We start from the raw sequence: 18,930 nt of genomic DNA, 5'->3' as shown, positions 1-18,930 counted from the left end.
TCACCCACAGCTTAAAACTTCTGTAGACAGTTGTCATAGCTTTCTGCAGACTCACATTTTTATTGGGGTTTTTTGCCACAGGAAGGTCCCCAGTCTTAAGAGGATCAGCTGCCCCTCACTGTCCCTTCCCACCTAAGAAAAAGTGAAGAAAGGTAAACAGCAGAAAGAGCTGATCCAGAAGTGAAGAGAGTAAAAATCACAGTTATCTCACAGGATACTATTTAAAAACTCTCAGCCCTACCCATATCAGATATCTGCATCTGTAATGCCTTTTTGGAAGAGCTTTAAGTGCAGCAAGCACTGAACCTCCCAGGTGAGAAAGGGAACTTTGTCTTTGGTGAACTCCTGTCCTCCACTAACCCAAAATAGATGTCAGAGGTCACTCCTGTAAGGAGGTTTCCTAAGAGGCAGTCAGATCAGTACACCAGCCATTCTCCTAACTTGCTCTAAGTCTGGTTCTTGCAGTGGTAGCCTCTCCTATTTAAAGATCCCATGTGTGATAATGAATCCTGGCCCCACAGGATGCAAACTTTGTGAGATCAAGCCAAACACCCAAGTGACTTTACAAAACACATGGGAAGATCTAACAATTATAACAAAGACTCCAAACAATCAAGTATGTCTGTTTCTCACTATTAAGACACCAACCTTGAAGCATTTTTAAGATAAACTCATATGACACATATATGATATCTAAAAAAAAAAAATCTAAAAATTGCTTACTTAAAAATTATATGAATTAACACATAGATCACAAAAGTCAAAAAAACAAGCAAAATTAAAAATCCTTAGAATTTTTAGAGCAGCTCAGAAAACTTGTCAACTCCTGGTCCTTCTCATGTCTGGTATTATCACAACCTAAAAAATAACCAATGCCCTTGTGAAGGCACTACAATAATAAGCATACTTTTAAAATAACAAAAATTGGAAGCCGCAAAACACTGCTAAAACCAAAGACTGATGATAACCAAGCCTATGAATCTACAATCACCTGCCATGAAGAATAAAAAAAAGTAACCAAGCAAAATTAAGAAGCTCAAATATTAGGAAGTTTTTAATCAGGCTCTTAAGGAAGGTTGATTATGGCACCAGGCAATCAGCATTCTGAACATCTGTAATCAGATGGCTGCTAGGAACTGAAAGCTAGGAGTTTCTTAAGCTAACAATTTATGGTCATTTATTTTATTTTAACCATAATTTTTCGTTACTGCATTGTACACATCAGTTACAAGGAAAAGTGTTTGTGGAAATTACTGTGCACTTCCATTTTCCAATCCACAGAGCCGCCTTTACATCTGTGTGTGTTTACAAACACACAATATCACACACAAGGTGCATGAGGCTGATACCAGAGTGTTCCTTAATCACTTTTTTGCTATAGGCTACATACTAAACACACTGGCAAAAAACTCACACTGTAACTGCCCTATTAGACATTATTTTCCCAGTAAATATCTAATACTGGCCCTTGTCTAAGATGGACCCTGAACGAGATGGACCCTCACCCTAACTCCAGCTGCCCATCCCCATGTGCTCAGATTGCATCCTCCCAGCAGCTCTGCACTTTGGTATTTGGGTTTTCATAGAGCTCCTGCAAAACAAGGCACTGGCTTTTGGAAACAGACTGTGACAGAAGAGACTATTTCACATTCACTTCTGTTCCTTCTGAGTAGTGCTGAACTACTAAGCTACTGAAGACGATATGAAAAATAAAAACTACTAAGACAGATTCTGAAACAACTCTGGAGCATATTAAAGGGCTGATAGTAGTCTTGGACTTTACAATGTTCTTGCTCAAGGAATTTATATGCCCTCCTTTATTAAACTAAAGAGACACATTCAGTCCATTATTGACAGACAGTTTGAAATATTAGAATTAAAGTAGTTTCATACTTACAAGACTCTGTGCTGTAGCTTTAATTTTACAGACGAATTGAAGCACAGAATCTTGCTAATCTCAAACCATCTGAGCTACAACTCAGCTAGCAAAGACAGTCTCATGAGGCCCCTGATGAGGAGCATTCCACACAGACCCTGCTGGGAAGAGAAAAAGTGACAGAGAACAGCAATAGATACAAAAAAGACTAGGAAAGTAAATCATGAAGGAGAAATGGAGGTAAAGACAACCTTGAGAAAGATTAAACCAACAAAAGCAAAACCACAAAGAACAAAAATAGAGATTATCTTAGTAACAAATATATAAAGACTATGTCAGCAATAAGTATAGAAATTAGAAAAATAAACAAGGAAAAAAATAAAAAAAAAATAACTAAAGCAAAAACTTATCTGAATAGGAAGAGTTGCACACCAGTGTGCAACTGAACAGATTGCAAGTAAGAAAAGTACAAGTTACATTCAACATATTTATACTGGATGAGGCACCACTGACCTTCACCTAATGATTTAGAGTTTCTCCATTACTTGTAAAGTATCTACATTTGCAAACTGCTGGGCGGTACTACTGACTCACTTTTATACATGTTGTACCATAACAGAACAACATACAATAAAAACAGTCTACTTGCAAATTTAAAACAATGTTTTCCCTATGCTAAAACAAAAGCATGACCATTTTTTAATTCTTTAGCAAGATAAAACTGAAGAAAAAAAGCCCTACTTTCTGGTGAAAGAGGAAGTAAAGAGAAGAAAACACCCCTAAATACATCCTCAAAAACTATGACGTTTATAAAATCTTCATTTTTATTATCGTAAGACTTTCCTCAACTATTTTCAGCCACAACTAAGACAGAAATACTCAGTTTTTAGACACACTGACCAAGGTAAATACCAAATGTAGAAATCAATTTCTTTTCTGTAGATGTTAGCCCTGGATTTCTTTTGCCTAGGTAACCACACCAAACAGAACACCATTGTTGTTCCTGCTTTGCACTGCTGCAAAATGCTATGTCCAGCTGAATCACACTGATGGCAGGAATGTGTAAATACACAGCAGATTCCATTTCAGCATCACAGATTATGGAAATGGTTGAACATTTAAAAACCTCTGCATTATATGGGAATAACAACAAAGATGCAACATATTATGCTTCAATGAAAAGAACAGTTACAGTCTAAAGCAGCATCTAACAGGTCTAGGTAAGCCTTCAGGAGAGCTAATAAACTTCAGTGAAGCAACAAAACACAGAGTCAGTAAGTCTCAAGATCATAAATGAGGATGGTATACTTTCTATGAAAAATCTTTTTCCTATTGACATTTGTGATGCATATGCTCAAGAAATAAGATTAAAAATATTTTCTATTAAAATAAATATATTTTCAAGAGAAATTATGTGACTGACGACATAACTTACATAAGGAAACATCAAACTCTAGCTGTTTTGCAAAAGTTTGCTTGTAAGCCATTGAACTGAGAATTTGCCTGTAAGTACCTTGGGCTGACTGCAAGAAAAGAATCACAGTAAGTAGTATGAAATAGTAACTAAACATTTGCCCCCACTCTCCATTAATGTGTGTGTTGTAAAGAGGTAATTTTACAGGCTTTAGAATAAAGACATATGAAAATCAACTAGGATTAATAAACTTAATAAAGCACGTATCTTGACAGAGGACAGCATACCAAGTTTATTAAAAAGATGGATCTATATCACAAGCCTACTGAATTGTGGTTCTTTAGTGCCACAAGCCTGTTAGATTGGAAACAGGGAGCAGAAAAACACAAATTTCAACAGCAAAGTAAAAGCACCCCATCAAAAAAGCACTTTAATGTAAATTGATTAATTTTATTGAGAAGGGAGTCTTCATGTATTTACAAATCAGAGAGCTAATCTAAGTTGCTTTGCATATCTTAGTACAGATCTAACCTCTCTCCACCCAAGAAACTGATTAAAAGGCATAAATAACTAAATATTTCAAAAATTACCTAAGCTGGGGAATATAGGTAGTTTGCCATCTACAAACATGAAGAGGCACTAAATAAATATTCTCCAGGTTGTCAATGCCAGTACAGTAAATTTAAATTTCATACAGGTGAGTTACTACCTTGGTCATAAAACACTGTGCAGCTGCTCATATAGACAGCATGGAAGACAGAAGGCATAATTAGGTAAGAAAAGTCAGAAAAACAACTGTAGATCACACTTTGGAATCTCGAAGTTACATTCAAAATTACTTCAAATATATAAGGAAAAAAAACCATGTACATTTGGTTTTTGTGAAAAGAGCCTGAAATGTCTAACACAATCAGACATCACACCAGCTAATGAAAAGAGTATCTACAGTCAATAAAATGGGTTTGGCTTTAAAAATTCAGCAGATTATCATGACTTTAGCACTGGTAATGCTGCTTTTAACAATACCAATGAAAACACAGGCTACAACTAGAAAAAGCAGACTGCACTTCAGGGAAACACATTCCCAGCAGCAATCCAGAGGGACAGGAAAAAAAGGGCAATTAAAAAGATATCCCTAACATATGATGTATATTCTTCATTAATCTTCTTCATTATTAATGCTAAGTACCTGATTCAATAAACATACCCATAAACTAAATTAGTTAAAAGCTTGATTTTAATATGAAATCTTGAAATGTCTCCAGATGACATGCAATTAAAATTCCATTATCTGTATTATAACAAATCAAACCATCCCAGTAAATGACATCCTGAAAAGTTACAGTTTGTGATAGCTAAGAACTACCAATTTAGTACAAATGCTAAATTATTTTGCACACTGGCATGTGATCAGTATGATCTGCTATGCCCACAGGTGGATAAGCTCCAGCATGTCTTCCAGCAAGAACAGAACAAAACAGAAAACCTATCACTAAAGTACCATTCAAAGCTGAAATAAGTGTGTTGCTCTTAAAATAGTTCTCATATTCTAAACTTCAGAGTTTCCACTTCTTATCAATTAATTGCTCATGGTAGAAAAAAATCAACACAACCCAAAAGCATGCTTCCACGCCCACTCACACCACTCAAACATTTAAGATGGTCAAGAGCTGTTCTACACAACAGAACTTTCTACAGCCAGCATTCTCCTCAGTCTAACTTCATAAACCAGCAACTGAACTACATCTTTATGGTTCAGCACATACACAAATACATTCTAAAAGGATTTCAGCATAATTTGACCTCTACCCTATTCAGCTTGTGAGAGTCATAAAGAGTTAAGTCTACCTCTGCTCAAAGCCATAAACAGGATCACTCACAAAGAATCTTGTTCTCTTCTCTAAAAATGTCATTATTCAATCAAAGCTAAAAAGATAAGACCACTCTAACCCCATTCTGTTACTCAGCAGCAATTATAGAGCAAGCTCAGGAAGTTTGGTCTGCTCTGTCTTTGGTCTCTGCTAGTCTTTGTCTGACCAACAGCGTCATCTAACTAAAGAAACTACCTAAATCCAGCACAATCTGGATTTAGCCCCAGAGATAAACATGAAACTGCTTTATTGGTACTGATATAGTTCTGCCTATCAATAGATAGGCAACAAACATCCATTGTCATGCTATTTGTCATACCAGTATGCTGAGACACTCGGTACAAGAAAGGCATGGACCTGGTGAAGAGAGTCCAGACAAGGCCACAAAAATGACTTGAGGGCTGGAGCACCTGTCCTTTGAAGAAAGGCTGGGAGGGTTGGGATTGTTTGGCATGGTGAATAGGGGGACACCTCATTGCAACCTTTTTATACTTAAAAGGGACTTACAAGAAAACTGTGAACAGACACGTTAGTATGGCCTGTAGTCTCAGGACACTAAAAGAGGGTAGCTTCAGAACAGATTTAAGGAAGAATATTTTTATTCTGAAGGTGGTGAAACACTAGAAGAAGTTGTCCAGAGAGGCAGCAGATGCCCCATCCCTGGAAATCTTCAAGGTCAGGTTGAACAGGGCTCTGAGCAAACTTATCCAGTTGAACATGTCCATTGCAGAGGGGCTGGACTAGATGACCTTTAGAGGTCCCTTGCAAACCACATCATTCTATGATTCTATGCTACTATTCTCCAAAAGAGATACAGTCATAATTCAACTTACAAGACCGGTATTTTCTGTTTCTATGTGTTTCTTATAGGCATGCACTTGAACAGTCTAAAGGACATACAATGAATTGGTACCAGTATCCATCACACAGTCAGGTAACAGGTGACTCACATAAAAAAGGTTTAATATTAACAAAAAACTTAGTTCTTGATAAATGATGCACAACATAGACCCTAAACCTTAGGGCAAAACATGTTGATGAGTAACAATTTTGAATCAGGCCAGTAAAAACTCCAACAAAACTTATGTCCATGCAGAAGTAGGAAAAAACATCAGTAAGCAAAACCTACACTCAAAACCAAGTTAAGAGCAAGTGAAAGGGATTCTGAAAACAAAAATATATAATCTCCAGAATCAAGCAGAGAAAATGTCACAATCTTGAGAAACTAGGCATGTGGGTAAGAAGTAGGCCTGAATCAAGCCCTTCTCATATACTCATGTTCACATAAGAAATTTCACACTGACACAGTTGGCTGAAGGAATATAAAGACAGTATCTTGTTTGTGCATAGGTTTTCTACTTCTGAGCTCAGGACAAATCTGCTTTCAAAGAAGTATTAGTGAGCCATGCCTTCTGCTCCTCCATTTTACCTAGAAGACCTGATTACCATTTCAGCTACAACACTTGTCCTCAGTTTAACTACAACTACCTCTATCTCTTCAGCTTGCTCACAGCAATCAAATAAGCTGTAGCATGAAATCTGCACCACTTTAAAAGCTCTATAAAACACAGTACATTCCAGTTATTGAAGAAGCATCAAATGTGATAAATCTGTCCTTTGCTGGTTCTGTGAACTAATTTCCATAAGCGCTTTGCTCCTTTTCTTAAATTGTTTAATAGTCTAGGCATGGGTTATGTTATGCAAAATATAGAATATATTAACGCAAGTTTTGTTACATGAATTTTGCTTTTTTACTTTTTAGACAAATTGAAGCTCATGTATAGATGAGCTTCTACCTAAACTGAGAAAAATAGCTTTTGCATGGCATAATTCATATGATGGGTACTATCATCTTGAATAACCACATTCTCACCAGCAGACTACAACAGCAGTGTTAGATCACCAACAGTGTCAGACAAATCAAATAAATCACTTTTTTCAATTAAAAAAGACAAGCAAAGAAACTGTACTTCAAACTGATACTCATTATTCTTAAGTAAAAAAATTGTAAGAGCATAGTGCACTCCTACTATGTCACAAAAAGCACAGTTCTTTTATCAAGACCTACAAAGAACAAGCAACAAGAAGAACATCTGATGTTCTTTCAGACACCTAAGTGAATTTCAAACTATACATTTTAATTTCTTTACTGAAATATGGCTCTATTAACGCCTTCAGATTTAACAAAAGGTTAAATTTAACATAACATTAAAATCATAAACTCAGCATAAATCAAATCAGCTTTGAATCCTTTAGTCTTCTGACAGTAGCCCCCAAGTAAACACATTAGCTCACTTATTTTTAAGCTCCTTAAAATAAATTGTGAATATTTAAGTAATAATAGTATTAGTTGTTGCACTACTGATCACTTTCAGGAGAAATAAATGCCAGGAAGCACCTGAAAGCTTCTTCGTACCTTCCAAAATATCCAGCTGTACCCTATGAGTTAATTCAAAAATTTTAAATGCATTACAGGTTTACTGGAGAATGCATAGGATGCAATAAAACAAATGAATTTGCAAGTGAGGTGGAATTTGGTTCAGTTGTGAACATTATATAGTCTTAGGCATATTAAGAGGGATATGATTTTTGTCTGGCAAGTTACAAACAAAAATGTGTAAGAATAAAGACTATTCCATAGTAAACAAAATATCAAGGATGGCCTCAAAAATGTCCTTCTAAAGTAGGAAAAACACACCAAATATCTTGTTTTGGCTTAATAGCTCATTTTTTCATTGCCCTAATCAATATAATCTTTGATTTACCATTTTCCATGATGCAACATCACCTCATTTAATGAAGGTGAAAATTTAGTCTGTTACTAACAGTAAAATATATATAAGAAAATTACAGATTTTCTGAAACAGTTCATAAAACTTACTCAAAAAAATTAAACATTGATATAATCATGTAACTGCATTAATGTACAACACTTATCAGCAGTGAAGCTGAAAAATTATCATTTTTAAACTTCCACTCAAATAGAGAATACTACTAAGAATAGAGTGTATTTTCGTCTCTTGTATTAAATTCAGTGTAGTTTTTCCAACTCTTCAGAAGTAATAATTTTAGGGATTGTATAATCCTTTTTTTTGTCAATCTTCTGAAATTACTCAATAAATTCTGAAATTATTTTCTTAAACTTTGCTTTAAATTGTTTCCAAATCAGGTATTCCAAACAGGAAAAAAATAATTGTATTATCATTCCAGGGTCTTGAAGCCAACCAAAGCAAAACACCCAGAATCCAGAATCAGCTCAGTGCCAGAAGGCCTAGCACAAACAGAATAACCCTGAGGTCAGAGCAATAATTTGTACAACTCTCCTGCTCCTACTGCTAATCCAAAAATACAATATTTTCTTAAACCAACCAGTGACTTCAGTGATCAGGCACAGCACCTATACTAAACAAATCTTGACTTTCATTGGGAGTAAATGACAGACAAAACCTAAACTATTTTTGATCCACATAAGGAGCCTTCCTCTACTGTTACACTACAAAATTAAAAAGACCTGCACATAGTTTACATGCCAGGCATGTATGAAGTGCATCGAAAAAGGGCAGCAAGATGAAAGATATCCCAAATTATTAATTCTAAGTTATGAAAAAGGGTTGGTACTAGAGTGAAACTATTTTAAATTGTAATCTTAAAAAATTGTAAGATTTACCTGTAGAACAAGGCATCTGGAAATTGGGGTCATTGCTATCCAAAACAGGCAAACAGAACTGGGCACTTGCAGATCCTAGCATAGGATCCTTATCGCTGAGCATGTTCTTCAGCGAATCCTCTAAGACATTTTGACTTGTACTAAAATCCTCACAGACTTCATTCTCCAGGTTGGATTCTAGAAATAGGGCATCATCTAAGTGTTCAGTAGGAATTAAATGGTTAAATGTATCAACTATATCCATGAAGACTCCTGTGTGTCTTTCAGCCCTATAGAAAGACAAGAAAAATACCATAAGAAAATAAGCTACAAATCGTAAAATACCTAAGACACCAGCAAAGTTTTTGGCTGTTGTGTTTTATAAAGAATGCTTAAAGTATTTCAGAATTATAAAAAATAAATAAACTGCTTATGGCCTAGTATGGCCCACTGCATAACTAAAAATCAATTCCCTAATTATTTTTAAAAGAAATTCCATGCTAATCTCCTCTATCAGCATCTGAGTGCTGACATTTCTACAGAGTGTGTATAACAAAGGTAACTAAACAACTCCCTTCCAAAATTTGTTTAAACCTCAATCAGCCCAAAGAGGTAAGACACCAGAGGAGGAGGACATCAAGAACAAGTGAACCTGGAGATAGCAGCACTGTAAGCATGACTCTTGCTTTTTTTAAGTGCAAAAATGTGAGGTCAGCTTCCATTCACATCAGTGGAGCTGAGAAGGTTCCAGAGCCTGCCATACTACTAATACATACTACTGAGAAGAACTATACTGCTGTTCAAAGAGCAACTACCAAGTACCTCATAGCAGGTTAGTATTTTTAAACAGCATTTTTCACCAATCAATACAGTCAATAAAATTACAAAAATTTGATATGAAAATCTGATCCTGATCAAGCACATGATAATTCTGAACTGGCATCAAAAGGAGGAGCCTTTCGAACTTCAATTATGAAGAAGTTTAGGTGAACTTCTAGAAGTTTACCTAAGGAATTGTATACAAAGATGGCAAGTGCATTTTGCAAGGAATTAGTTATTTTCTTGATCTTTGCAATGCAGCAGAAGTGCAACTACTGAAACAGAGACTTTAATAAGTATGTATAGCTAAACAATAGAATGGAAAAAAGTCAGTAAAACACTTCTTTGGAGGTTTTGCTTTAGTATATACTCAAAGTGGAGAAAGATAACTATAATAAATATGATCAGACAGCTACAGAAAATGGAGCAGTGCAGTACTGCCTGGCTTAATTTGGCATACAGGACAGTCTGAAAGGCACAGATTTTGGCACACAAAACTATCAAAGCATTTGGAAATAGCAAAAGGACACGAATACTTCCCTGCTCCTTCCCTCATCATCCTCCTCCCACATGAGACTTTGTTTTGTTTTTTTTTAAGAACAAACACACTAATTAAAGGAAAATGACCAGTGAGGATTAGAGTTTGCAGTGCTTGAATTACTTTCTGGCTATTCCAGCAACCTCCTAGCAAATAAATCCAGTACTTACTCATGCTTAATAGAACATTAAGTATGCTTCCTTAGACATGTTAATGGGGCATTTCTGTTTTAGCAATCAACTGGGAATATCCTGGCAAGATACATGTAAGGGCTCTACTACAATTTCAACCCTATTTATGTCATCTATTTTATTTCACAAATTTACAAAAACTACAGGTTTAACGTGGACCATGTTTTATTTTGTTTGGGTGAGGTTTCTTGGTTTCTTTTTTTGTTTTTGGGATTTTCTTGGGTTTTGGGCTGTTGAGATTTTATTATCAAACATGCCAGTCTTCCTTCTCCCATAGGGCAGTTCAGAAGAAAGCAGTCAGGTATGGCACTGTGTCTGTGCAGAGCATGGCACCTTCCCAATTTCTACACATTAACCACAACAAAGCAGTCTAATACACAAGGTCCTACTGACCAAGCAGCCAGCAAGAAGGAAAGTGCATTTCATGCAAATCACATGCATTTAGTAAAGAGCTAATAAGAGCTAATAGATTTCTGCAGCAAGTCATAATTTGAAAGCTCCCTCACAAAAAAAAAAATGGACTGCTTTTATCAGTGTGTCTACACACCACACCAACTAGCACCTATAGCTGCCAACATTGCTTCTGAAGTTCCAAGTCTGGCAACAAATGAAGAAGCAAGCTAATGGAGTAAGTACTATGCTGCACTGTATAATTTGTTTTTATTATTATACCAAGTAGTTACAACAAACTGATACTATACAGTATAAACTCCAAGAGATGCAGTGGCTCCAAGTCAAAAAATAATTACAAATGCCCCAATGCAGTACTTTAAAGCACCTTCATGTAATGACAGGTGTTTTTTTTCGTATTAGAATTACTTAAGCACAACAGCCATTTAGAACACTAAAAGTACTGAGAAGTAATTGTCAAAGCAACTATACCTGCAGTGGCCACAGACACCTTCAATGAGACCTAAGTAGCCAGTAGAGAAAATTCAAGAGGAATTTTACTGAAAGCTTTATTTCTGGAGCATGAGCCTATGATCAAGTATAAGTTCTACCCCAAATTTTGCAATAAAAAGTTGGAGGGCTTGCATACAAATATCAGTACCACAAAACCTAATCTTAAAGAACTTGTTCTACCATTTTTAAAATGGAAAGCTTATGCCAGCAAAAGAAACCAAAAATTTTGCTTTATCTAATTAAAAAAAACACTCTGCAATTCTCTGCTACTAAGCTATTTAAAAAAAAAAAAAGTTTCTAACCTTATTAGATTAACTATCATAAGAAGTGTAGAAACTGTGGGACTGAGGATGAAAGATAAACTTCTTTAGCTAGACAGCTGTTAGAAGCAGTTGCTGCAAGAAAAAAAAAAAATCTCCTGCACAATGCCTTAACTGTATGAATTTTGACCAGTTTATTTGGCATTTGAAACTCTTTGAACATCAGGAAACATAGCCAGAGGTACAGGTAAAATCACAGTTAATATTTTCTTGCTCACTTATTTCCAAAGATAATCCTAACCCCTCAAAGGAAGAATGCATTACTCCACTGGAACACAGCTGTGTCCCCCACGTGAACCCTAGCAGCCAGCGCCTCGGCAAGGCTCCAGCAGATGCGCACATACCAAGCGCACTCCACATCCCGGTAATTCACAAGCGCTTTCCCACCGGGTAGCTTAACAGAAACAACAGAATGTGAAAAGTATTATGCAGGCAGAACCAGTGAGGAGTGTTCATAAATGAGGCAAATGAGCAAGTCCCAGCCAGGCTCAGTGAAACTTCTCCCATCCACTGGCTCCTGGAGCATCAGGGCATAAACTGAGACTGCTACAGCACAGCAACATAGAGGAGGAGTCTGGGTAAAAGAAGAGATCACCATCAAGGAAAGCATCAACTATAGAGCATTCTCCTCAGTTCACTAAATACTTTCCTCTTACACTTTTGAAAATTATTTGTTTCTATTAGCCTTCACTGCAAAAACAGAAGCAATAATTACAGAACTAACATTGCAACAATTACAAAGTAACTCACCAACTCACTAACACGTGTCATTAGTGATCCAACACTATAAACAACCCTGTTAGAAAGCACTACAGTCAAATAAGACTTCCAAAATTTACGTTATGTTTACCATAAAATTTCTTCATGCTGTCAACATTGTTTCCTTTTACAGTGTGAGTCTTTCAGTTAAAAAAAAAATTCTTCCACTGCTGAATTAGTTTATTAAGCCAAGTATATTTAATATTGCCTCAAATCCCAACAAATCTGGTATGAAATAAACACACTGTAGGATCTGCCACAGTAGATTTTTATCTTCTTCCCATTTACCATATTTTCATAACATCTTCAATAATTAAAAGGTAAATAGCCAGACATCTTCTAAAATTAAAATATAAATAGCCAGAATGATTACTTGCTAAGAAAAGAAATTGAGATCTCAAACAAGCATATCCTTCCAAACTAATCTCATAAGGGAAGGAAGACTAGAAACTGGACAAGAGATGCTGTACATCTTTAAGCTTTTTCATGGCTTAGTTTGTCTATGAAGAAGGCAAAGAATTACTCCAGCTCCTGTTATAATATATCTGTTATATTCAGATCCTGTTATATTTTCTTAAATCACAACAGAGAAAAATAATTTAGTGGAGATCTCCAATTACACCCACATGTTTCTACCATCTTAGCTAAAATCTACCTCAGGCAGAGGCAACCACAATTTGCATTTATCACCAAGCATTTTTTAGCTGATGGACAGTACAAGCACTTTAAATTGTCTCCCTTAAACATCAGCAAGTGAAAGTGTTTCATCTTTCAACTACATACTTGCATATACGTTAGATAGATTTGCCTTAATATTTTTTTCTGTATTTTCCTTTACATTCATTTTGTTCATTTTTTACAGTACTCCCACATCATTTATTTTACTAAGAAAATGTTAAGTTTCACTGTAATTACTCTCTTTCCTTCACTCTCTGGCCAGGGGATGAATTCAATGTACCAGTTTACCTTTTAAATTTGACTTTGATATTTTAGCTTATATTTCAAAGTTAGTTATGTAAAACAGAAGCTCCTGTATGTTTAATAATTGTAAATTAAAATATAAATCAGGTTTATAAAAGTCCTCAGCAGTTGGACTTCAAAAAAAAAAAAACAAATTTCTACAAAAAAATTTTACCAAAAAAGAATTGCCTGAACTGGGAACAAGGAAAGGCAAAAACCTGAGAGAACCTAACAAAGGGAAAAGAAAAAAACCCAACCTCACATTGCTTGTTTAGGATATTCAAAATCCTAGATGGAGAATAGCCTATCTACTTTATTGAATAAGTGAGTCTGAAACTGCTGAAGGTAGCATACCACTACTACAATTCCTTCCATTTCACTGAGGTACCTTTCTGAATAGTGTCTGTCGCTTCCAATTCACTGAATCTGTCGAGTGCTTTTAAAAGCTTTCGTACATCTAGTTACTGACTGGACTATGTGAGAGACATTGCAATGCTCAAAATACAAGACTTGGTCTCTGGACCTTGTGCTTATGCACACCAAATGACCAACAGCAAGCACTAGTCCTAACAGACTGTAACAGACTCCATTAAAAAGATCCACATTATATTTATTTCTTCAAGTAGTAAACTCTGGTAGGAGAGTAAACAAAAGGAACAATTTATTTGGATGACTATCACCTTAGATGTCAAAACAAATGGGAAAACCTAACTCAGCACTGTTACAGAAGAATCAGTAAGTAACAATAAAAACTTTTCATCAAAAGCAAGGATCTGCATCTTAATTGGCATGCAATTAAGGTAATAACACAAACAGCTTGAAAAATTAAAATCCCTTGCTCACGCTATGTGGCAACTACTGTACCCAAAAGCGCCCCTCAAGGTATGAAATATCTACCTTTGTTCACTGGAGCTGTGATGTCAGACCACCCCATGGGCTCACTGATACCTTGACACTTAAAACCCATCTACCAAACAGTGTTACCTCAAAGCCCTGATTCACGTTTTACTACCATCGTCCTCCTCCTTCCTCCCACACAAACTTTAAAGCTTAAGCTCTCAAGTACCTAATTGAAAATTAATGCTAAGTTGCTATGTATCCATGCTGCCATGCTTTAACCACTAAAAGCTGCATGCATCATGTTTGTGGATATTATAGCATCAAAAGCCAAAACAGAGACCCACATCTTCTATAGCAAGTGATTTTGCCCAAGAGCGTTCACAGTCCGAACATATCACGGGATTAAAGAGAAAATCAGTATCAGACAGTGCATCAGAGGTAGCGTCAGTAAGAAGACATCAACTTGACAACTTCTGATGAGTTTACAAGTCTAGTGCACTTTCTAGTCTAGTTCATATTGGCTCAAATCTCATCATCTGGGGCAGTCTTCAAGAATTAAACCAACTCACGAAATATTTTTGACAGAACAAGCAACGTGATTTACCAGCACATGAATGGCCATCTAGCCACAAAAATTGTTTGGAACTGTTGAAAGAAGATTTCAATGCACTTTCTCACCAAAAAAAAAAGGCAGATTCAACACTTGCATAGAATATGGTTTACTGAGCTTTAGTCTTTTAAGCATCATCAAATTTGATCTTCCTTATTCACTTAGCTCCCAAAAACCAGGACACTGGCAAAAAACCTGTCTAACAGGAACATGTACGCAAATGGGTTTACTTGAATTATCAATACTGCTGTAAAGGAGGGTCAGGTACACTCGCTGACAAACTTATCCACCAAAACATCAACCCATTTAGGTATCTGTACACCACCTGTTCCCTTATGTAAAACCCTTGCTTATTATTTATTAATTTAACCCCTCATTTAAAATTTAAGATCCAGCTCTTAGCGGCATCAAAACAAAGCCTTGATGAAGACCAAAAAATAAGAAATGTAAATTTGAGCATTTCATTAATTGTTAAGAAGCCCTTCTATACTATTTCTGTGTTTATCTCTGCCTTCAGACAGCAACTGACACAAACCCCTTGTTACTAAAATCTCAACACACATAATAAGTAATAATCAACTCTCAAAATCAATCCAGAATCTAAAGTTATGTGCTGCTCCCCTCAATAAGAGCAGACATCTTACTATTAGCTATAATGGCATTTAAGAGAGTGGACAGCTCAAGATATCTGCTTTATTAAAACTTCTCTATTCAAAACTCATTCACCAGCCATAACTGGTATGTCAGCATGTACCTCAATGAAGAGATAGGCAAAGAAAACTTCCAACAAAGGATTTAATTAGAAGACAAAGAAATGCAAAAAAGTATACAGAAACCTTTTCTTAATCATACAATATCAAATTGTATCATTGAATATCATCTTAACAGTTATGTTTTGAACAGCATAACCTCTCACCCTTTACAGTTTGAAGAGGCACAAAGTGCTGCACTAAAACTTGTTATATCAACAAACATCTTCACAGTGTGAAGCATAGAGCATGTAAATGTGAAATGCAAAGTTTTTACATCCTGAAACATTAAGTACTCTGTTTTTCTTTGCTGGACTGTCCCCCCAGTGAATACTCCTGAGTCCCAAAAAATCAGGCATAATCAAAGATCGTATATAATTTTATCAATCTCTCCATTGGTGTATATACCTTGGGAATATGTAAGCTCACTACCAAATGTTTCACTGAAAAGAAAAATATGAGGAGAGATTTTATTTCCATTTCTACTGCTATTCTCCTGAACTCTTCCACTCTCAGGTTTCTCAATATTTGTTTCAAGTATTTTCAGCTGGAACAGTATAAAATGCTGAACTGTGTAACAGGTTACACTCATTATTTGTCAGTCACAGAGAGAATATTTTCATTTGCAATACCTTTTGAATTTGTCAGTGTCTCTTTCATAATGATTCATTTGAAAACACCTATCAGAATTAGGGTTGGTTTGTTGGGATTTTTATTAGCAATAGTTAAAAGCTTAATGGCTAAGCCTTGTTAAGTTTTTTATAGAAATATGCCATCCATCATGTAGCTATATCGACCCCACTAAGAAGGAAGTGATAAACTGTCTGCATTTTTCACCTTTTGTTTCTGTAGAATGAACTCTCCTATCCCAATTCAGTAAACTTTATCATTGCTACTTCATAGTACTACCTTTCAAAAATATGCCCTTACCATAAAAAAAAAAGCTTCAATATAATATGGCTCTCCCTTTGAAGCTTGGATTGAAAAATTAATGGAAAAAAATTTAAATAACAACTAAAAAAATCATCAGCTCAACTCTTAGCACAACATAAGTGGCAGAGATAAGCCTCTTTTTAAGAGGGAGGTTGCAGAAATACAATAGGTAAGAATTTTTAGAGTTTCTGCTTTCCTTAAAGCACCTTACCACTGTGTTGAATTAGCTAATTAAGTTCAATTAAATCTAGCCAATATGGTTTGTAGTTAGGTGCCCTTTCAGTTTGCAAATGTAAAATGCACATCAAAACTGAATGACTGAGTAACAGGTAACAATAGCTGGAAAAAAAATGCAGGTGTTCAGAACTCTGTATTTATATGTATAATCTTTAAAGCCGAATACAGAAATTAAAAGCAGAAGCTACTTGTTACAGAAGAGTTCCACTGTAGGATGCACACTAAGTGTAAACACCAGTGGAATTATTCCAAGAAATATATAAACCCACGTTTTCAGGGGCTTCCTTACATTGTGTCCCAAAGCATAACAGATTAATTTATTAAGCAAAACAAATTAGTGGTGTTAAACAGATGCCATGTGTTTACCATCCTTACATTTAATCCTAAAATATTTTCATTATTTAGAGACACTAGCATTAAATATGATAAAAATAAGTGTACAAAAATCACATAATAAATTAACAACCATGTAAAAGACACCACAACTACAATTTGCTTGGTATAGCTCCTGTTCCCCCCCCACTCCTGCCTTTCTTGCTGGTTTTTATGCTTCACTCTATAGGCCATTTTTACTAAATTAAACTAGGCTCTTCATCCAAACTCTGCCCGCACGCTCCAACAGGAATCCCATGTGCACACCATACAGGATCAACACGCAATCACATGAACGGCAGCTCTTCTAAAGCCTGAGTGCTCTTATTTGCATTCCAGTAGCAAGCAATAAACGCACTGTCCCGGAAAGAGCACCTCACCCCAGATTAGGATCTGGAAATACCATCAGGCCACTGAATCCCACAGCACTGCTGATGAACACATTTCCTCCCGCATTTCCTACAGTGGGTACCATACACAAGAGTTGAACACAGAAATTGTTGGTGATGCTAAGTTTAAGAGGCGGCAGGAGGCGCCTGGACAGGTGAGACCACGATCAAAACCAGAAGGATCTGAATTGGTCATTGTTTCCCTGGTTTCTATGGGACTCCAAGGGATCGGCGGCTCCACGGGTGAGAAGAGACAAACACAGAAGAATCAAAACGTAGCAACCGCAGGGCAGGGCAGGCGGTGTGGGAGAGCGCACAGCAGCAGCGCGACTCGGGCCAGGAGCCTGCGGCAGGTCCCGCACGGACACGGGGCGGGAGCGGCTCGCAGGCAGCGAGGCCGGGGCCGGAGCGCCATGTCAGGCGGCCGGCCCGGGGCCCGCAGCCTCCGCAACAGCCGCGCCGGGCCGCGCCCGGGCAGAGCGGGGCGCCCGGGGAGCAGCTGCGGGCAGCGCCGGGGCCGGACCGCAGGTGGCCCGCGCACAGGAGCGCACAGCCCGAGCAGGGCCCCGCGGGGCAACCAGCCGCGTCCCGCCGGGCCGCCCCTCGCCACCCGGGCGGGCCCGGCCAGCACAGGCCGCGGCTCTGCCGCCGCAGGCCCGGCCCGGCCCTGCCCGGCCCGGAGAAGGCTGGGGGAGGCCGCGCAGCGCAGCGGGGTGCTGCACCGCCGCTCCTGCCTTCCCTGCCCGCCCCGGTCGCCGCCGCAGCCCGCAATAACTCACCCGCTCCGCCGCCCAGCGCTGTCCCGCGGCCGCGGGGAAAGGGACGCGGCGGCCGCGCCAAAGGGACGGAGGCGGCGCGCGCAGCTCCGCGGGGGCGCGCGCGCGGGCTGCCCCCGCCCAGGTGGTCGCGCCCGGCTCGGCCCGGCCCGGTGGCGGCCGCGTGCCCGCTGCCCCGCCGGTGCGCGCCCCCGCGGCCTCCGGCGCGCCGGGCCCGGCCGCTCACGTGACGGCGCTGCCGGAGGGAAGGGGTGGGGGCGGGCGGGGGCGCGCGCTGCGCAGGCGCCGGGCGGGAGGGGCCGGGGGCGCGGGGCGGGGCGGAGCCCCGGGCCGGACCGAGCTGCGCCGGCCGCCCGGGGCCGGGCGCGGACCGGCTGCCGAAAGGCGCCTTCCGCGGAACCGGCCCTCGTGGCTGAGCCGGGGCTGTCCCGGGCACCCTCGCTGGAGTCGGGGGCCGCGACACCGAGAGGCGCCCGGTGGCGAGCGCAGGCCCGGCCGTGCGCCTGGCGGGCCTGGCTGGGCCCGCGGCAGGGGGGATGGAGGGCGGCCGGAGGCTCCGCGGGCTCTTCCCGTAAGACCTCGGCTGAGGACACACGTGGCGTGACTGGTGCGTGTGTAGTGATGTGGCTTTTTGTCTTCGGAGAGCAGCTGCCCCCCCTCCTCGGTGCAGCCCGCGTTACACAACGTGCTCGCTGGTCTGCCCTGCGCGCCGGCCGCCGCGGGCGGG

General features: G+C 39.0%; 1 protein-coding gene across 5 annotated transcripts in view; it reads right to left on the bottom strand.

Annotated features, from left to right (window-relative positions):
• The window catches only part of PHF3 (PHD finger protein 3), a 48,699-nt gene extending 30,246 nt beyond the window's left edge, over positions 1-18,453 (bottom strand). Inside the window, exons 1-2 of one of the 5 annotated variants that reach the window (XM_079299045.1) lie at positions 18,207-18,453; positions 8,829-9,097 (exon numbers count right to left, since the gene is read on the bottom strand). In XM_079299045.1, the coding sequence (XP_079155171.1) occupies positions 8,829-9,072 (244 nt within the window). In that variant the 5' untranslated portion in view covers positions 9,073-9,097; positions 18,207-18,453. Of the gene's footprint in view, positions 1-8; positions 33-55; positions 133-360; positions 478-8,828; positions 9,098-18,206 lie in introns of those variants that run through there. The other 4 variants (XM_079299042.1, XM_079299043.1, XM_079299041.1 and 1 more) reach the window with 4 other exon arrangements.
• Positions 18,454-18,930: the final 477 nt, after the last annotated feature.

Source organism: Erithacus rubecula, assembly GCF_903797595.1.
Source record: "Erithacus rubecula genome assembly, chromosome: 2".
NCBI classification, from domain to species: domain Eukaryota; kingdom Metazoa; phylum Chordata; class Aves; order Passeriformes; family Muscicapidae; genus Erithacus; species Erithacus rubecula.
Note: the sequence above shows the minus strand (reverse complement) of the source record. Positions and strands in the feature narration are given on the sequence as shown.